This window comes from Acomys russatus, chromosome 1 (assembly GCF_903995435.1).
Source record: "Acomys russatus chromosome 1, mAcoRus1.1, whole genome shotgun sequence".
Lineage (NCBI taxonomy): Eukaryota > Metazoa > Chordata > Mammalia > Rodentia > Muridae > Acomys > Acomys russatus.
In genome coordinates this window covers 122,488,274-122,507,645 of record NC_067137.1, presented here as the reverse complement: position 1 = coordinate 122,507,645, position 19,372 = coordinate 122,488,274, and the positions used below count along the sequence as shown (strand labels likewise).

The 19,372-nt window shown below is 50.7% G+C and overlaps 1 protein-coding gene across 1 annotated transcript in view; it reads right to left on the bottom strand.

Annotated features, from left to right (window-relative positions):
• LOC127195849 (receptor-type tyrosine-protein phosphatase N2-like) overlaps window positions 1-19,372 on the bottom strand; it is a 123,166-nt gene that overhangs the window by 48,549 nt on the left and 55,245 nt on the right. Inside the window, exons 5-6 of the mRNA XM_051153486.1 lie at window positions 16,303-16,450; window positions 2,216-2,289 (exon numbers count right to left, since the gene is read on the bottom strand). Coding sequence (XP_051009443.1) covers window positions 2,216-2,289; window positions 16,303-16,450 — 222 coding nt within the window. The remainder of the gene's footprint in view (window positions 1-2,215; window positions 2,290-16,302; window positions 16,451-19,372) is intronic.

Genomic DNA, 19,372 nt, shown 5'->3' with positions numbered 1-19,372 from the left:
CACCATCAGCTTCTTCTGTCCCATTCTCTCTCTCTCTCTCTCTCTCTCTCTCTCTCTCTCTCTCTCTTTCTTTCTTTCTTTCTTTTTGGTTTTTCGAGTCAAGGTTTCTCTGTGTAGCCTTGGCTTTCCTGGACTCACTTTGTATACCAGGCTGGCCTCGAACTCATAGCGATCTACCTGCCTCTACCTCCCGAGTGCTGGGATTAAAGGCGTGCGCCACAATGCCTGGCTTCTGTTCCATTCTTACAATCCAAATTTAGAAAAGAATTATAATATGAAGCAGAGAGAAAATGATAGTTGCCAGGATATTTTCTTTCCTATCGACCCTTCTGACCGGAAGCTAGGACAACAAGGCCTGGGAGGTCACCCAGAACACGAGTTCACGGATGCCGCAGCTGCCAAGCCACAGGAATGCATACCGAGGCAGGGTTGCATCCTGAACCCCTGGCTGGCTGCTTGGGGCAGCTAAGTGTGCTGTGGCATGCACTCCTGATATTCAGACTTGAAAACGGCTCTCACTTCTATTCTGGCTTTCTCATGCGGTTCTTTGAAGAAGGAATTGGGTCAAGAAGAAAACCGCTTCAGCTGGTTTTGAGTGGCTGTCACCTGTCAATGCTGCATCACATAGAGGCTGAACCAAGGCCTTTGCGGATCAGAAATTATACTCCGCTCATAAGGGTGTCAGCTGGCTCAGGCAGGGGCTTGACTTAGTCCTGTGCAGAAAGACTAATTGAGCAACTACAACCAGAGAAGCCTGAGACAACGCGTCCTGGCTTTAAGAAGACATCCCTCAGTGACACACATGCATGTAACGGTCTGGGCTCAGGCCGTAGAGACAAGGCACCAGTCCTCCACTCAGTTCACGTCTCACGTGCCCTTGTGCTCGCTGTGTGGGCTGTGACCAGTTAGGAAACGGGATGATCGGCCACGTGTGCTGGAGGAGTCTTAACAACAATCTCACCCAACAGGGATGCTAAACATCCCATAGTAGTCTGTCAGAAGGCCCTCCCCACAACACACTGGACACATTCTCATAGAAGGCTTTCTATCGGAGGAGTGGACAATGATGATTCGGGTTTGTGACTTGGAGATGGCCTGCGCACTTTTAGTCCTCCGTACTACGGGACCTCATCAGAAGACGTGGTATGCTACAAGCCCTGTTTGGTGAGCGCGGGCTTCAGAACAGAAGTGAGAGTCCCAGTGCTCCCCTGAGTCCAACTCCTCATGTGGTAAACGCTGTATCTGCTCCGGACCCACACGATGAGGCCCTTTGCTTTCGTTAAGACGCCGCTGACCATGGTCTGCAACACTGTGTGGCTTCTTCTCTTCCCTCCACATCATCCCATCCCCACGGGGAAGCCAGCTCAGCCTCCGAGGACATCTGACTCGTTAGCCCTTCCCCCGCCACTGTTCCCTCTCTTCTTGGACAGCCCTTATTCTCCCTTTTCCAGCCACTTCTGAGACTGCAGACAAGAATGTCCATCCTGTGCCTAGAGAGACACCACCTTGGGGGGGGGGGAGACACACAACTTCACAAGGAGTGGGAAGGAGCCATAAATTTGGGAGACATGCCTCGTGGTATGGGCAAAATTGCTATACTGTTGTACATGCAAATTGGCTGCCTCACCATGCCGCCATGATGCCAAGTTGATGATACAGTCGCCCTCGTGTTCAATACCCGCCTTACATGAAGAGGATCTGGCCTCTGGAGAAGCCTGAACGATGCTGCTCTCTCCTGCCTCGGGGCTACGAGATACCTGGACCCGGGATTCTTTTTAGATTTATTTATTTATTTATTTATTTATTTATTTATTTATTTATTTATTATATATACAGTGCTCTACCTATATACACATGAACACCAGAAGAGGGCACCACATCCCACTATAGATGTTTGTGAGCCAGCAGGTAGTTGCTGGGAATTGAACTCAGGACCTTTGGAAGAGCAGCCAGTGCTCTTAATCTCTGAGCCATCTCTCCAGCCCGGACCTGGGATTCTTAACCCCACTAGTAAAGAGGAAATAAGTAGGTCCAAAGAAGTGGGTGTGACACCTAGCAGGAAGGCACTGCCGGTCACCCTGAAAGTATAGAGACAGTGAGACCTGGGCCAGGTATGCCACTAGCCCCATTACTCAGAGTAAGGAGCCTAACCCAGAACCTTCTCTGCCACTCGGCCCAGCCCTGCGTCCTCCCTCCTCCGTGACCACGTACTTACAATAGGGCTGGCGTTGATGTAGTCTGAATTACTGTGGCTGTTTTCAGGCCTCAGCAGGATCCTGGAGTGGTCATCTGCAAGCAAGGCAAGAGTGGAGGATTAAATGGCTGCACAGCTTTCTAACCGCTGCTGAGGTGGGCTTGGGGGCGCCTCTGCGGGCTCCACGTGTCCAAGGCTCCCCTTCTAGCCCTCCTCAGCTCTGGAGCACACCTCGCAGTGTAGGCCTTTCCTCTCCCTACTCTGTGCGTGAACGTTTGGTATGAGGGCACATGTGGACTGTGTGGGGAACGGCGCCGGGGCCTCCTATTGGGCAGAATTCAGACACCGTGACAGTTTTCCTTTGCAGAGCGCAAATGCCACGTTTATCTTCTGTGCAGCATTAACCAAGCACTGGCCTTTTCGTGACAGACAACTCTGTCAACATACAGTGCATAAACAGAAGTGTGAATGCTAACAGGAAGGCCACTGTGCAAAATAAGAGTTGTTGATGAATCAGTAAAACCTTGCCATTGTTAGAATTCAGTTTCAAACGGAAAGCAAGAGGCAAAGAAAATGCAGATGAAGAACACGCAAAGGAGAAACGTGTCCACCGGTCAAAGTTATAATGTTCCCTGAAAGTGCAGAACCCGGCTACTGTGGAAACCACGGTGGGATTAACGATGCAATATCTTAGATATGGAACAAACTGCCTCCTGCCTGCTGTGACCCTCTGTGTCTTCTCTTCAGGAATTTACAAAGTGTACCCTTAGGACAAAGTGCAGAGTGTGTGTGGTGGGGGAGCTGATGGAAGGCTGCGAAGACAGAACTGCCGGAGAGCGCCACAGCCTGGGAAAGACACCTTTTCCTCCTTCGGTGGCAAGTTCAAATGCCGTCACCACTCCTGATCATTGCTCTCCCCCAGAGATGTTTCTCTGGGAGCACAGAACACTATGTCTTTTCTTTTGGGGAGACAGAGCCATCTGTCCTTGCCCTTTAATCCTTCCTCAGATGGGCCACTTCCGGTAGAAGGTGACTCTTAGGTACTCGAGCCGCCCAGGCTTGGGAACTTTTTCTCTATCACTTAAGTTTCTGTATGAGTACCCATGTGAGTGTAGGTATGCATCGAATCCACGGCCTCAGATATTTTAGGCAAGCATTCTGTGAACTGAGCTACGTACACTCCCAGCCATAGTTAAAAATGTCAACAACAGTAACAGCACAGCAATGACAGGCGCTGGTGAGATGCTTGAGTGGTTTAACAGTGCACACTGGTCTTGCAGACAAGCTGATTTGGGGTCCTAGCATTCACACTGCCAGCCCACAGTGGCCTGTAATCCCAACTCCTGGGGATCTGACGCCCTCTCCTGGCCTCTGAGGGAATCTGTGCTTGTGCACATCCTCACACACAGACACACACACACACACACACACACACACACACACACGTATGTAATTTAAAACAACCACCACCATAGGGTTGGGGAGGTATGAGCCTTGTACCAGGCTGAACTTGAAAAACATGATCTACTGGGCTCCGGGCAACAGAAGACTGCAGGCCAGCAGTGTGTCTTAGGGTGTGATGGGAGTGTTTCTCGTGGAGACAGGATGAAGGCTCACATAGCTCACAGTATAAACCTTACCTACCCTCCCACGTGCCTGTTGAGGGTTGCAGAAGCACCATGAAGGAATTCATGACATTGGGTGTCAAGCCATCTAGGTAGCTTTTAGCAAAAGCGTGGATGATTAAAAAAAAAAAGATGGCTCCTTCCTGCATAACTTCTAAATGCAAACTGGAACACTGGGAACCTGAAGCATAAATATTTGTTAAGGGATATTCTTAATTTCTCCAGTATTCTTTATTTTCACATATACTAGGGGGGAAAAGTGCATTACCTTCAAGCTGGTGCGGTGGCCTACAAGCCAACTCTGTGATACTATAACGTACAGTGCCACGTTCCTGGTGCCTCCCTGAGTGTTTGGAGGGGCACCTGGAAGCTGGGCTTACTGTGGATGTTCTTAATGCACCAACTTTAGTTCTATGTTGCTGGCAACAGGAGGCCTCTCCTGAGAAACATTTATAAACAGCAGGGTCTGGCGAGGGAAGGAACAAGGAAAAGACAGATCACAGCTCGTGGTTTCCTGGCCTCAGGGTTGCACTCTCAGCAAGCCGTGAATGTTCCCAGAGGAACTTTGTGTTAGACCAGAGGGGTCTGGGAGTGACTGTGGCTTCTCTCAAAGGAACAGTGTGGCCCAGAACAGCCGACAGAGTAGCTGTGTACCTGGGCTCAGCCAGTGGCTGCAACTGGACCTTTTCATAAAAAAGCCATGAAAGTGCCCCCTAATATAGAGGCTTAGGAAGAGAAAGACAGAGTCCGGGAGACTTCAGTCTGAATGTGAAGAGAATCTGTCATGGCTGCTGCCTGGTACTGCACAGGAGGGACAGCTCCATGGAGCTGCTGTGGGTCTCAGTGCAGGCAGGTGGGCATCCTTCCCTCATCCCTGTAAGAACCCCAAGTCAAGTGTAGGCCTTCCTGGCCTCGGGCAGCATGTTTGGTTTTGAACTGTAATGCTTCGCTTACAATTGATAAACTTAGCCTATTTTGTTTTTAGCATTGGTCTACTTTGGGCTGTGTATTTGGAAAGCCACCGGGCCACGCGAGGTGGGCCAGAGCACCGTGGGCAGCAGGGGCATCGTGGGCAGCAGGGGCACTGTGGGCAGCAGGGGCACTGTGGGCACCATGGGCAGCAGGGGCACTGTGGGCAGCAGGGGCATGCACAGCGATGATAAGTCAGTACCAAATCTCTGACCCAATTTGTATTTTCTTTCCATGTTCCTATTTTTCCTTTTAAGCAACGCTATAGAAGGCAGCAAGAGGAATGCGTACAGTATCATGAGTGTCAAAGATAGGCTTCCTAGTCTGAGAGGTTTAGCATGGCTGCCTGTCCTTCAGGATGCTAAGGGGAACAGAGGGACCTACGAGACCAGTCTATACACCCAGGCCAATAGCAAGCTTCAGGGGAGACAGGGGCTGGGAACAAACACCCGGTCCACCCCTCTCTCTGCTCTACTGAAGCTGTTCCTTCCTGTCCCCACGGCAACGCATGCGTGGCAGAATGACTGGACACGCAGGCCAAGGCCTGATGGCATCTTTGAGGCATTTCAGTTAACAGGTGGGTATGTTTTTCAAAGCTCAGCCTGAGGACCCAGGAGCTGGGAGTATCTCGCTTTCTGTATCTGGTCCTCTAATTGTTGGGACCATTTTCTTTCTAATGAGATCCACAGTCTGGGAGGACAGGTGAGAAACGTATATGGAGAATACTGCTGATCAAACCCACCGCACCCCATCACCTTCTGACTCCCCCAGATCTGCCATACACTGGTACCTTGTTTAGGAATCTACACTGTTCCATATGTTTGCATATGTCATCTCTGGTCACCTGGAGACCTACACCACATGTTAAATAGGGCTATTCTTATTTCAGATTGAAGACATTGAGGCTCAGGAAGATCACACCGTGTTCTTGGGCAGTGTCCCGAGGAAAACGGTTTCAAGTCTAAGCTCTGCCATTTTGCTAGCCTGGAGTGTTTGGATAAATTACCCAAACGTTTCCGATGATTGGACTTGTCTTTCAAAATACAGGGTTAATATCTAATAACAGGACTGTTGTGAGAAATGGCATCTGTGACTGGAACTCCGGGAGGAGTTCAGGAATAAGTTTAAGACAACAGATAGACCTGCAGACAGATGGAAGTCCACTGAATTAGCAAGATGTGTGTAGAGGCCACTGCCTCACCAGGAAAAAAAAAAGACTTTCACAAGTGCCAACACAAGGAACCAAGGTCCAGCATTACAAAGGTAAAGAGCCCCGGAGGACAGTCACCCCAGAGCACTGTGGAGGGTTCCGGAGTGTCATCATTAGTGGATGTGCGATCTAGAACCTTGGTATGTTTGTAAGCTGCATGGAGGCTGTATTGGTCATATCATCTTCTAGAACAGTCCTCTCAGAAAGGTGGTTCCTACAACTCCTGCTGTTGCTGCTCATGTGGTCCAAGCATGCTTGTCTCTTGATGTTTTTCTTCTCTCTGTGGTGCTCCATGCTCCTCAAGCCTCCATGGTGCTCAATCTCACTGGTCCTCCTCCCTCCACGCGTCTCACCCCTACATGGTACACACACCCTTACATCATTCGTTTTCCTGGGCTACTCACACACCTGTGTCACTCACCCATGTTCCTCCTTATAGTTCAATCCAGTGAACGGTCTTCATGGCCATGGCTTCCCTCCCTCCCTTCACAGGTCCACTGACAGCTGCCAAGTAGCAGTTATGCAGCCAGCTATTGCCTGATGCCCTCGGTAAACCAGACTTCAATGCTTCTCCTGTGTTCTCAGCGAGGGATCACAGACATACAGCAATGGCTATATTCAGACCTACTGTGGTTAGGAAAAGCACACGTGTTTGCTCCAGTGCTCTGAGAAACCAGGTAGGTATCTCTGAAGTCCTAGGAACAGAAAGCAACAGTGTGACACGCTTTTCTTGTTGCTGTGACAAAGTGACCAGATGCAGCAACTTAAGAAGTAACTTGAAGCCGGGCGGTGGTGGCACACACCTTTGATCCCAGCACTCAGGAGGCAGAGGCAGGCGGGTTGCCATGAGTTCGAGGCCAGCCTGGTCTACAAAGTGAGTCCAGGACAGCCAAGGCTACACAGAGAAACCCTGTCTTGGAAGAAGAAGAAGAAGAAGAAGAAGAAGAAGAGGAAAAGAAGAAGAAAGAGAAGAAGAAGAAGAAGAAGAAAGAAGAAAGAGAAGAAGAAGAAGAAGAAGAAGAAGAAGAAAAGAAGAAGAAGAAAGAAGAAAAGAAGAAGAAGAAGAAGAAGAAGAAGAAGAAGAAGAAGAAGAAAAAGAAGAAGAAGAAGAAAGAGAAGAAACTTGGGGAGACATGGAAACTAGTTACGTTGTACATACAGTCAGGAAGTAAAGATGGCGAATGCTGATGATCCACTCTCTTTATCCCTTTCTTTCATTTGAGGATATCAGCACGTGGGATGGCGCCATCTACATTTGGAGTGAATCTTCCCTTGTTAGTTACAGTTAAATTATTTTTTTAAGTTTATGTATGTGGATTCATATATGTGATACCTAGATGTATGTATGTGTACATATATATGTATATATGTATGCACTATATGCTTGCCTGGCGCCTGTGGAGGTCAGAAAATAACATGAGGTCTTCTGGAACTGGAGTTGTCGGTGATTGTGAGCCATTATGTGAGTGCTGGGAACTGAACCTGGGTCCTCTACAAGTGCTCTTAACCACTGAGCTGTTCCTCCAGACCCCAATTAGGGCTTTTTGGAAATACTTTCAGACACATCCAGAAGTGTGTTTCCATAGTGATCCAAAATCTAGCCAAGCTGATAATTAAGATTGAATCTTGCAGGGGCTGGAGAGATGGTTCAGAGGTTAAGAGCGCTGGTTGCTCTTCTGCAGGACCTGGGTTTGCTCCCAGCACCCACATGGTACATCACTTTGAGTCAGGGCACTCCATCCTTGTCCTCTAGAGCCTCGTGCCCCAGTTCTTGGTGACAATCCTCTCCTCCCCGCATTGTCGTGAGGAAGGGCCTGGCAAAAGCAACTCAAGGAAGGTTTGTTTTGGCACAGTCCGAGGCTTCAGCCCATCACGGTGGGCTGGCACAGCGGCAGGTCCACAGCCAAGGAGCAGGAAGATGAACGCTGGCTCACTTCACTTTCTCCGGTTTACTGAGTCAGGGGCCCCAGGTTGTGAGAAGAAACCGACAACTTCAAGGTGGGTGTTTCCTCTTTAGTTAAGCCTTTTTTGGACACCTTACAAGTGTATCTATAGTAATTCTAAATCCAAAGTGCTGACTAAGATTAATTATCATAGGTACTGGTTTTTTTGTTTGTTTGTTTGTTTTCAGAAAACCCTTCTACATACCAAAGCAGACCTACTGTGAGAACCGCTTAGTGCTGACGCTTGCTGGTGAGCTGTCAAGTGGACGAAGGAGCCTGGTTTGGCTTCCTTGAACTGACGAGGCCTCACAGAGGTGACAGTGGGCTGTGATACAGCAGTCATGAGTCTTCCTCTTCGATTCCATTTCCTCTTTGTAAAAAAAAATTTATTTATTGTGTGTTACTGTGTAAAGGTTTTGTTTTTTATGTGTGTGTATGTGAGAGTGCTTGCTTCTACATATGTGCCCCATAGAGGTGCCTGTGGAGGCTAGCAGAGAGCACTGGAGTTACAGGTGGCTGTGAGCTGCTGTACGGCTGCTGGGAACCGAACCCAGGTCCTCTGTAAGAGCAGCAAGTGCTCTTTCCTGGTGAGCCCCCTCTTCGGCCCCAGATCTTACTTACTAAGGCTGTGTTACAAGCAACCCAGTAGATCTTGCAAAATGTGAGAGAGCAGCTGGCTGGAGTGCAGAGCAGATGGCGCCACTGGGTTCCCACACCTAAGGGGTTTTACCCGCACACCAGTTTTGGCCCCCACACTGGTGTAGAAGTTTAAATCCTGAGCATGACTGGGCCTGAGCAGAACACAGGGAGCCAACCCCAGAGATATGCAGGCCTCTTTGTCCTAGGCCAGTCCTGCCACCAAGCTCTCCAAGAGGCCTCCAATGCTTAGAGCTGAAATGTGTCCCACTCAAAAGGACATGACACAGTCCTACCCACTCTCCCCCAAGTGCTAGCCTTCTCGTGAACATGTCCCTTCAGAAACATTTACATTATGCTGACGTCATCAGGGTAGGACCTGATCTAATGGGACCAGTGTCCTATTAAGCAGGTACCCAGGGTGGGGGTAGGGACTGGGCACAGGTTACCACAGGAACAGTTCCATGTGGACATAAAGATGACTGCTGGCAGGCAAAGATAGCTTTGATGACACCCTGTCCTTGTATCTCCAGCCAGCAGAACTGTGGGGTTGCCACACTCCTAGGAGCCGATGATGAAGTATCCCTGATGGGGTGTTTGGTTCTGTTCTCGCTCTCCTGTTGTTGACGATACTCTCAGGGAGTCATCCCACCTCTTCCAGAGGTGGCTGCAGGGGTCTTCTCACAGAGATGTGCAGGGTTCTGTGGGATCGGCTGGCTATCCCCCATCGAATTGGCACAAAGAGGGCTTGGAGAGGAGCTGAAAACAGGATGCTGGTGCCAGTGTGAGGAGCACCCGCTCAGGTCTCTCCTAGACACACGGAGCAGCAAAGTGCTCATGATTCGAGCTTTCTTGGGGCTCCAGCCCCTTCTCTTTCTTACACATCCACTGAGCGACCATGCAGGACTCGCCTTGGTCCTCTGAGGTCCTCCCGGAAGGGTCTTTGCCGCACACGGGTTGTGACTCAGCTCTGTCAGGGACGCAAGATCCACAGTTGCTAAAACACACTGCCTTGAAGTGGTCAGCAACTCATGTCTTTAAAAACCATGCTTTTAAGGGATGCAGGGATGTTGCAGTCAGCAAAACACTTGCCTAAAGCATAAGGACCTGAATTTGATGCCAGTGTCAGTATGAACTGTCAGGCTTGGTGGTGTGACCCTGTCATCCAACTGATGAGCTCTGGGCCAATGAGCGAGCTTGTGTCAGAGGAGCAGACAGCATTACTGAGGATGGCACCCCAAGTTTCTCAGTAGTCCCCACACTCGTGTGCATGTATGTGTGAGCACACCAGCAAATACATGAGCTTGCACACATCTCCCTCACACACACACATACACACATCACAGCACACTTTTATAACTGTTGGGGAGCAGTCATCTTACTGGTGGATATGTTGTACAGCTTGCAAAGGATAAGGCTTGTTTGGGGGCAGGAAGGCAGAGGTTCCATCTTAGACTGGTGTCAGTGAGGACCCACAGATGTGTCCTCTGACCCTTGGAATGCTGTCCTAGGATCATCAGGATGGTTCCAGAAAAGCAAAGGAAGAACGCACAGCTGAAAGTGTTCCACTCAACTCAGACAGAGGCTTGGCCTGCCACGAGCCTTTGTGGAAGAGCACCAATGTACCAAAAAGAACCACCAGGTCTCGCAATCAGGAAGAGGGGCATCTTCTGCAGTGGCAGAAGAAGAGTGCCACATGGTGCAGGGCCACAAGAGTCATGGACACGTGTTCCAGAAGCAGTGGCCAGGCCAAGCATGGTGGCACTTGCCTTTAACCCAAATGCTCGGGAGGCAGAGGCAGAGGCAGAGGCAGGGGCAGGAGGATCTCTGTCAGCTCCAGGCTAGCTCAAAACATAACAAGACAGTAAGAGAAGTCCTGGCCTTTGCTGAAGTCCAGGTGTCCCTCTGTGGTCACAGGGCAGAGTAGGGGTAGGGGCCGAGCTCTGCTGCTGATGTGCACAGGGGATGAGGACCAGCACCTCCTATGGGAGTCCAGCAATTAATGCCACCAGACACAAAAGACTAAGGGAAAGAACTGGGCTCCTCTCCCAGTGACACCAAACTCAGGATGGACAAGGCTGCTTCCTGATGGAGGAAGTGGCTCCACTGGTCACCTTTCCTCATTTTCACTGGAAGACCAGCAGATCGCTTTCACAGAGAGATGTTTTTATTACTCTTTCTGATATGTGGCAGAGACACCTGCCGTGAGGGTCCAGCCCCAAGGTGGGCCCAGGTGCACTCAGCTGGCTCATTCTCAGGGTGTGAGCTGCCTGCACTGATGTGACCATTTCCACAGCTTGGAGAATTAAGTGACTGGACGTGGCAGCTCTTGACTGGACATGGCAGCTCTTGACTGGACGTGGCAGCTCTTGCTTACAGAGATCAGGAAGCTAAAGCAGCTCCCTTCAAAGGTGCTGGCTGTAGCTAACTGCCCTCACCTCCTACGTCTGGCTTCCTTGGCTGCCTCACACTGGGTCACAGGGAGACCACTGTGGCCTCCCAAACTCAGCCTAGTATGAGCTGTCCCCATCTGTAGCCCTCTTGCATTTGTCTCCTGAAGGCCTGGGACATGCCTTTTGTAAGAGACACAGCTCTCTTGCCCCCTGAGCCAGGTAGCAAGGAGCAACCATGGCATACTCAGAGTGATCTGTTCTTTAATTCTCTGGCCTGAGATTTCTGCTGTCTATGGGTCATGGATACTCCGATGCCATGTGTGGTCTTGATTGGGGCTCCAAGTAGAATTAGCCTGGTTGCCCATGAAAGGCTATCATCAGCCATAATATTCCAAAGCCTAATCTTACAGTGTCAGTAAGAATGAGCTGAGTGGGGACAGAGGCAGGAAGGTGAAGAGAAAGAACAGACAGGGATGGACGACTCCATCGGGAGGCTGTCTGTGGGTCATCTGGTCCCTGCAGCTCTGTGGAGGTGTGCTGGCCCAGGCACACCTCTCAGGCTAGGTTGCCCTGGAGAGGAGTCAGTTGAGCTTCCTGTGGGTCTACACAACTCTCGGGCAGGCTCCTGTGTAGACGCCTCCTGACTACCTGGTAAGAGAGGTTGGACAGTCGGAGGACTGCTTTACTAGAGGCCTGTAGGGAGGAAAAGCAGGGCTGTTCCAAAACTAAATTATGAGCCATGATGGTCTCCTGGTTAAAACAGAGTAAAACAAATGCCCGATACACAGGATGGGCTATCAGGGACCCTTAAACACGGAGGCTAACTCTGGACTGTGCTATGCCCTTGAAGTTCCTACAGAGACTTCCAGATACCTGCCTTCCTAAATCTGAGACCGTGACTGCCAGGATGTTCACAAAAGTGGCTAAGCAGTGCTACATTCATACAGTTGGGCTCTGCTCCAAATAACGGCATCTTTTCACAGGAGGACTATAGCGTGGACACTGAGCCAAGGGGTGGCCTCAAAAGGGACCTGTCCAGGCCCCAGAACTGGGAGAGAAAAGGCTGCTGCCATGTAAATCAGTCATCAGCTGTTACCGAGCCCTAGGGAGCCAATGAGGTCACATGACATTAGCAACGTCATCACCTCATGATGTCACAGCAGCAGGGTTGCAGCTATGGGTAACAGGCCCTTATTTTTAGATGTGATGTGAGCTAATGTATTTTGTCATCATAAAGTCTAAAATAGACTCTACATTTCGCCCAGAATAATGTTCCCAGGGAACCACACAGCTATGCTAAGTGGGCGTGGCTGAGTCCAGAGCCAGGTTGTGTGTGACTGCCAAGTGGTTCCAACGGGGGCCTTAAAATGGCATTGGGAGGTTTGGGGCACCGTGCCAAACATTGTAACGAGAGTCCTGGGAAATAGCATGGGAGTCAGGATGGGCCAGTTCTGCCTGCCATTATCTGATGGCGAAGGCCCCTTCCAACCCTGGGTAGCTTATACAGCCATCTTAGCACAAGTTCCCCCACTTGTAGTGGGGGCAGCACCAAGACTAGCTCTGTTGTCACCAGGAACACAGGGGAACGCCTGGCTGGCTTTGGCTGTACACTGGTTGTAGGTACTTGGACAAGCTCAGGCTAGAGCTGCCAGGGTCTGGGAGCAGTTCGTATTGCGGGACCATAGGCACAGGCTCAGCAACCAGGAGTCTCCCGGAGGAAGGACACTGGATGGATCCCAGCCAGCACAGAGGAAGGGAGGTGAATGCTGCTGTGTTGATGATGTGAGAAACATTGTAAGAGAGTAGGCAGTAAAATCAAGAAAGGAGGTGGTGCGTTATGCCATGCAGGGGGAGCATCTCAGGTTTAATGAGGTTCCCTCTGGTAGAGAAAAGACCTATGGTTCCTCTGCTGTAACTGACTAGCCATGGATTGGTGGGCAGGGCTGGCATCCTGGGGAGGATAGACAACCTCAGATTCTGATGGCAACCTGGAAGTGATTCAGGATGGCCACATGAGCATGGCCATACAAGCATGGCCATATGAGCATGGCCACACGAGTGAACATGGCCACATGAGCATGGGCACAGGAACATGGCCACAGGAGCATGGCCACAGGAGCATGGGCACAGGAGTATGGACACAGGAGCATGGCCACATGAGCATGGGCACAGGAACATGGCCACAGGAGCATGGCCATATGAGCATGGCTACATGACCTTGCCCACAGGAGCATGGCCACAGGAGCATGGCCATATGAGCATGGCCACATGAGCTTGCCCACAGGAGCATGGCCACAGGAACATGGCCACACGAGCATGGCCACACAAGCATGGCCACAGGAGCATGGCCACAGGAGTCCACACAAGTGTGTGTGTGTGTGTGTGTGTGTGTGTGTGTGTGTGTGTGTGTGTGTTTTCTATGTGAGAAAGCTGGAGGCTTAGCAGGGAGCCCATGGGAGGAAGGCCCTTCAGGAGAGGACCAAGCTGGCCCCTAGGTCAGCAGGTGAGGTTGCTTCTCAGCACTGCACAAGCATGAGACAGGAGGCTACTCTGCTCCAGACCGTGTCACACACCTGCGACTCAACTCTGTGTCCTCGCTGGTTTTGTTCCAAGAAGTATTCTTACTATGGCCTCGGAATATCTCTCTGTCTCTCTGTCTCTCTGTCTCTCTGTCTCTCTCTCTCTCTCTCTCTCTCTCTCTTTCCTCATAATTCAGAGACAAAATGTTCCTTCCATTTGTTTAAAATGATATGCTAAAACAGTATTATATTTCTGTTGCCAACTTTAAAAGCAGACAACAAACTATTGTGTAATTCTTTGCAACTATGCACAGAACCAGCACATGCCTATAGGTCCCTTAAAGTTCCAAGAGAGTGCCACTAGACACAGTCATGTGCTGCCCAGGTGCCTTGTGGGTGTGGGCGTGGCTTCTTTGAGAATCTGATGACAACAGCGAGAGTCTGATCTGCCAGGGACCCCATCACTGGCACCCCTACTTGTGATCTGCTATACACGTGCTGGACTGCCTTGGTGGGGCTTTGAGAGAGCCACACCAGCAAAACAGGCAGTGGGTAGGGAGGGTGGGCGGGGCTCTTCTGGACAGAGTGGTGAGACAGCCTTGTGCAAACAAGCGTGGTGAGACAGGAAGATTGACAGGAAGGCGTAGGTAAGGGCATGGACTGGAAGGCTGCAGGGGGCGTGGGAGGGGGAACTGGAGGGCCTAAAGGAAGGTAAGGGGTGAAAGAGACCTGAGAGTGGCATAGAAACACGTTCAGAGCGACCAAAGCATGCAATCCTCGTCCTGTCACTCACCCTTCTGCCGGGGAGGAGGGGCTACCAGCATGTGCCTTCATAAACAGAGTGACATGGAAAAAAAATACTCCTCAGCACCCTTTCACTCTGTGGCAGGGCCAGTCCCTCTAGTGAGAGAAAGCAAAGCAGGACAAAAGAGGAGGTATTCCCCAGATGCTGGGCAGAGGTCAGCAAGCCACAGCTGGAGGACACTGCTTGAGAGAGAGAAAGACGGGGAAATTAGAAGAGGGTCTTGGGGGACTGGAGAGTTGACAGGCCAGTCTCTAGTGCTCACGACTGGGGTTCCTATCGCTGGAGGAAGAGCTGATTTCCTTAGCGACCCTGACCTCTGAGAAGCTCACACTGGCTCTTCACAGCCAGTGCAGCTGAGAGCTGCGGGGTGGAGTCCTATTGGACTTCCGGCATCGGCACCAGAAGTCGGCACCGATCATGTGCCAGGCCTGTCTGGAAGCATTTCTCTCTCTGCCTTATTCTGGTGTGGACAGGCAGGGCAGAGCATCTGTTTGTCACAGAGGCCCAAGGGCCCTGGTCTTGCCCACAGATGCTACCGTGGTGCTGCTGGCCTGTGCCATGCTCTTGTGGGAGGGCATGTTCTAAGGAGCAGACTTCAAATTTGAGCCCAGGCAGATGCCTTTATGCCATTTTCTTCCACACCTCACCTCTGCTCCCCACCTACCCTAGCCATCCTAACTCCATCTACTACAGGGACAGCAGCTTGGTACTTAGGCATCTCAACACCGTCAACAGTCTCCGACATGCTGGTGTTTAATAAAGCCTGGCTGTCCATTGGACATGCTTCATTTTGCTTTCCTTCCGGATATAAAACCTGTAAGCTATGGCGGTTTCTGATCATAGCTGTCTATGGAGAACACATTCAGACCCCCGCGAAAGCAGAAAGTGGAATATCAGCTTCTCTCGGGCAAATGTCGACACATAGGAGGGTGACCCAGATTCTGAAGGCTTGCTGCTCCGCATGACTTTATCTTCTAGCCTTGAAGCTCTGGGGAAACTCCTACATTTATTCTAAGGAGAAAGCTGAGGTGGCCTGACTGGATGGAATGCTAAGGTGTCCTGCTATTTGGGTGAGAGTCCCCGATGCTCCTGGCCTGGAGGCTGCACAGCCCTGGTGGGGTTCAATGACAAGGCATGCTCTACCATCTTAGCGTGGGTCCTCATCCTGTGTGCTCTTTCGATGCTAACCTGAGACCAGCATGGCTTCTCTAGGCTCTCAACACTGGGCTAGCAGAGCTCATTTTATTACTTCTGAAATATGAACAAGTGCCTCTTGTCTTGAGGCGGAAGAATGGCTGAGTTTTTCACACGCGTCCTTCAATGGACCAGTGTTTATTGAGCGTCCATTTATATGGCCGGCGTTGTCACTGAGGCCTTCCTTGGGTGGGCTCATATGTTAGTCAAGGTCCAACATTTCTCTAGGACCTGTGGATACCCATGGCCAGTGAAGTGGAAGAGGCCCAGGTGCTGTGTACAGACCCCGTTCCTACACCAGGGTTCTGTAGCTCACATGTCCACCTAGTATATCTTAGCTACACCACAGGAAACCAAGTCCTTCCCCATTGGAGTGGCTCCAGGACAACAGAGACACCCAGCTGGAGTGAAGCCATCAATGTCTGTGGCAATATTGTACCAGTAACAGCAGCGACCACTGTTAATGCTGAGCTGGGATACACCACGCTGTGTTAATCACCACGCCCATTCCCCCATGGTTCCACATGCTCTCAGACCTAGGGTCTCATAGGTTTCCTATGCTAGAGCCAACAGTCAGTTCCACTGTGGTTCCTGTGACCCCCAACTGGCATTCTTAGGGCTCTACCAAAGAGGGAGACAGGACAGCCATAAGGGGGAGACAAGGCACCAATCTTCAGTAGGGGCTCAGGTCTACAGACAGAGATGGAGAAGAGCTGAGGGGCTCTGCAGACTGTGATGGTGGACACAGTAAATGACAGCCAGGTGTCCCCTCCCCACCTCTCCCCATGCTATGTCACCCAGGCTAGGTACATACATGTCAGCACAGCCAGGGAACGGTTCTTGGATGCATTTTCCTCCCTCTGGGCCACGTGTGAGCTGTTGGGCTCCGCTTGGTAGGCGCACAGCGCCTCCCACTCCTTCTCCAGCCGGTTCTTGTTCTTCAGATGGTCTTCCATGTAGGCCTAAAAGGGACACACAAAGTTAGGGGCCAGGCATGGTGGCGCATGCCTGTAATCCCAGCACTCAGGAGGCAGAGGCAGGCGGATCGCTGTGAGTTCGAGGCCAGCCTGGTCTACAAAGTGAGTCCAGGACAGCCAAGGCTAACACAGAGAAACCCTGTCTCAAAAAACAAAACAAAACAAAACAAAAACAAAAACAAACAAACAAAACCCCAAAGAAACAAACAAACAAAAAAACCCAAACCAACCAAACAGAGCATGGGATCTGGGTCTGGCCCATGCTACCTCTAGGAAGCACCAAGCACAGCACTTATTCTAGTTTTTGTTTTTGGCTCAAGGTGTGTGTGTGTGTGTGTGTGTGTGTGTGTGTGTGTGTGTGTGTGTGTGTGTGTGTGTGTGATTTCCCCACCTGGGGATGTAGCTTCAGCCCTGAGATTGGAGTTGTGAAGTGCACTTGAGCAAGGGTGGCAGAGACGGGTAGTTCCCTGCCAGGCTACCTTTAGCCAGCCAGACAAAACTGGCAAAGAAAATGTGTCCAACTGGTGAAAAAAGGTCATCTATAGGGTTGCAGTGTTTACCTGCAGTGGGGAGGGGCAGACATAGGACTCAGAGGCCAGGTCAGCATGGTGGCTGTGCTGAGGAGCAAGGAGAGCTGGCTCAAAGGAGGAACAGGATAAGGGGTGTCCACATGTCTAACTAGAGACATGTGGGAGCCACGGGAAGCTCACGAGGAGGGGCAGCTGGGGTGCGTGTCCCCGAGAACAGTCCTTCTCATATCAAGGAAGGGAAAGGCACGAGTCAGGTGAAGCTACAGGAGAAAACAGTGGTGCATCCTTAGGACGCAAGACTAGACGTAGCTACCAAGGAACCTGGGGCGGGGTGCATCTCTCCAAGGGGCACCCTGTCTGGCAAGTCTCCATTGTCTCCCCTTCCTCAGAGGACCATTTGTTCTTCATCAGTAATCACTGGAGTTGTTTACCAAAGAAAAGAAGAAGAAGAAGAAGAAGAAGAAGAAGAAGAAGAAGAAGAAGAAGGAGAAGGAGAAGGAGAAGGAGAAGGAGAAGGAGAAGGAGAAGGAGAAGGAGAAGGAGAAGGAGAAGAAGAAGGAGAAGCAAGTGAGCTGCTCAAACCCCACTTTGTACCCAGCCAAGGTCACCGATGGAAAAGCCTCTGGGTGGAGCTGAACTGGAAGCACAGCCTCCACAGGCGCTGCAGGCAGGAGAGAGAACCCTCAGCTTTCTCAGGGGCTCAGGGAGGGAAAGACACCTTCTCTGCTGACCCTAGGGGGTATCGCTTAGTGCACACAGATTCCTATTTAATGAGGAGCTACAGTGTCCTCAGGCCATGCTACCAGCCTAACAGGCACAGACATAGCACACACTGGCATGAGGTATACGCAAACATGTGGAAACATGTTTGCCACGTGTAGGCATCTCAGGAGGACTGGCTCCTCGTGGGTCAGTCTAGAGCCAGGGAAATCAGACCCACTGCGGTGGGCCTGCCTCTCGTTCTCTCACGGGGCTCTACGCAGAACTTATTTTTTAAAATCAGAGTTGGAACTTTGCTTAGCTATTAACAACTGGAGCTACTAAGATCCGTGCTGAAATCGATGTCTCCGGAATGAACTGAAACACAAACCAAAGAAAGCAGAGTTTGATCCTGGGTTCTTTCAGGCTGTTTGCCCAGAACCTGCCAGTGAGCATACATTACTACTGGGGCCTTATATAAAGGCCTCTGACCACTTCCTGCCACCCAGACACTGTGTGGCTCACACAGCTCACCGACCCACTCACTGCAGAAATGTGAGCTTTAACAAGATGCTTGGATGGCCAAACCCAGCTGAGTCGTGATCTCTGCAGGATACAGTGGTCCTTCTCCTCCAGTGTTGTCCAGTTTACCTCAGCCTTTGTCTCCTCCTCCCACTCATCTTCCCTTCCACTTTCTTTTCTTTCTCACTAGGCAAGTGCTCTACCACTGAGCTGTATTTCCAGCCCTATTTATGGGGTTCCAATCTGCTCTATGCCGTATGCATGGAGTGTGTCTACACATAGGGGAAAAAAAGATGTGGACATATGCACCTGCCTGCACACACGCGGCCTCTTAGCATAAGTAGCCAGCCATGGCCTCACACCCTTCCTACTACTTCTCCTGATTGCTCCCACGCACACCTTCCACTCACTGACCCCCAAAGTGTTGAAAGATCCAGAACGGTCCTTTCAGCCAATCCTTATGCCTAACACCTACTCTGAGTGACAGGCACATAGAAGGCAGAGGAACGCACTTCTGTCCCTGGTGACTCTGGATGGAAGGAACTTCACTCAGCCATGCCCTGAAGATTTGACAGGAGGCAAACTAGGGTCCCCCTTGAGGTTAGCTGTGCCATCTTGCTATGGGCCTGTGCCCTGGAAGTCAGTGAGCACCAAACACACACACACACACACACACACACACACACAGAAAGAGAGAGAGAGAGAGAGACACACACACACACACACACACAGAGAGAGACACACCAAACAAACAAACAAACAAACAAACACAAAAAAACCATTCTAGGGGTCTTAAAGACCCTCTGGGCCTACCTGTGAGGTGACAGGCCTGATGGTGGTGGGTGCTGAGGCAGTCTACACAGAAGGCCCCCGATGCGACTGGCTGTGCCTTAAATCTCAACAGACTAATAATCTGTCTACCTTTCCCACTCAATGCTGGACCTCAGGCCCCTCCAGCATGAACCCAGAACCCATGGGATAGAGAGACGAGAAACTGGGCAAAATTAAAAGGGCTCCCATCTAGAGCAGTGGTTCTCAATGACGCCTTTAGGAATCACATATCAGATACCCTGCCCCCTGCCTGTCCCATATTTACATTATCATTCTTCTCAGTAGAAAATTATAGTTATGAAGTAGCAACAAAAATAACTTGAAG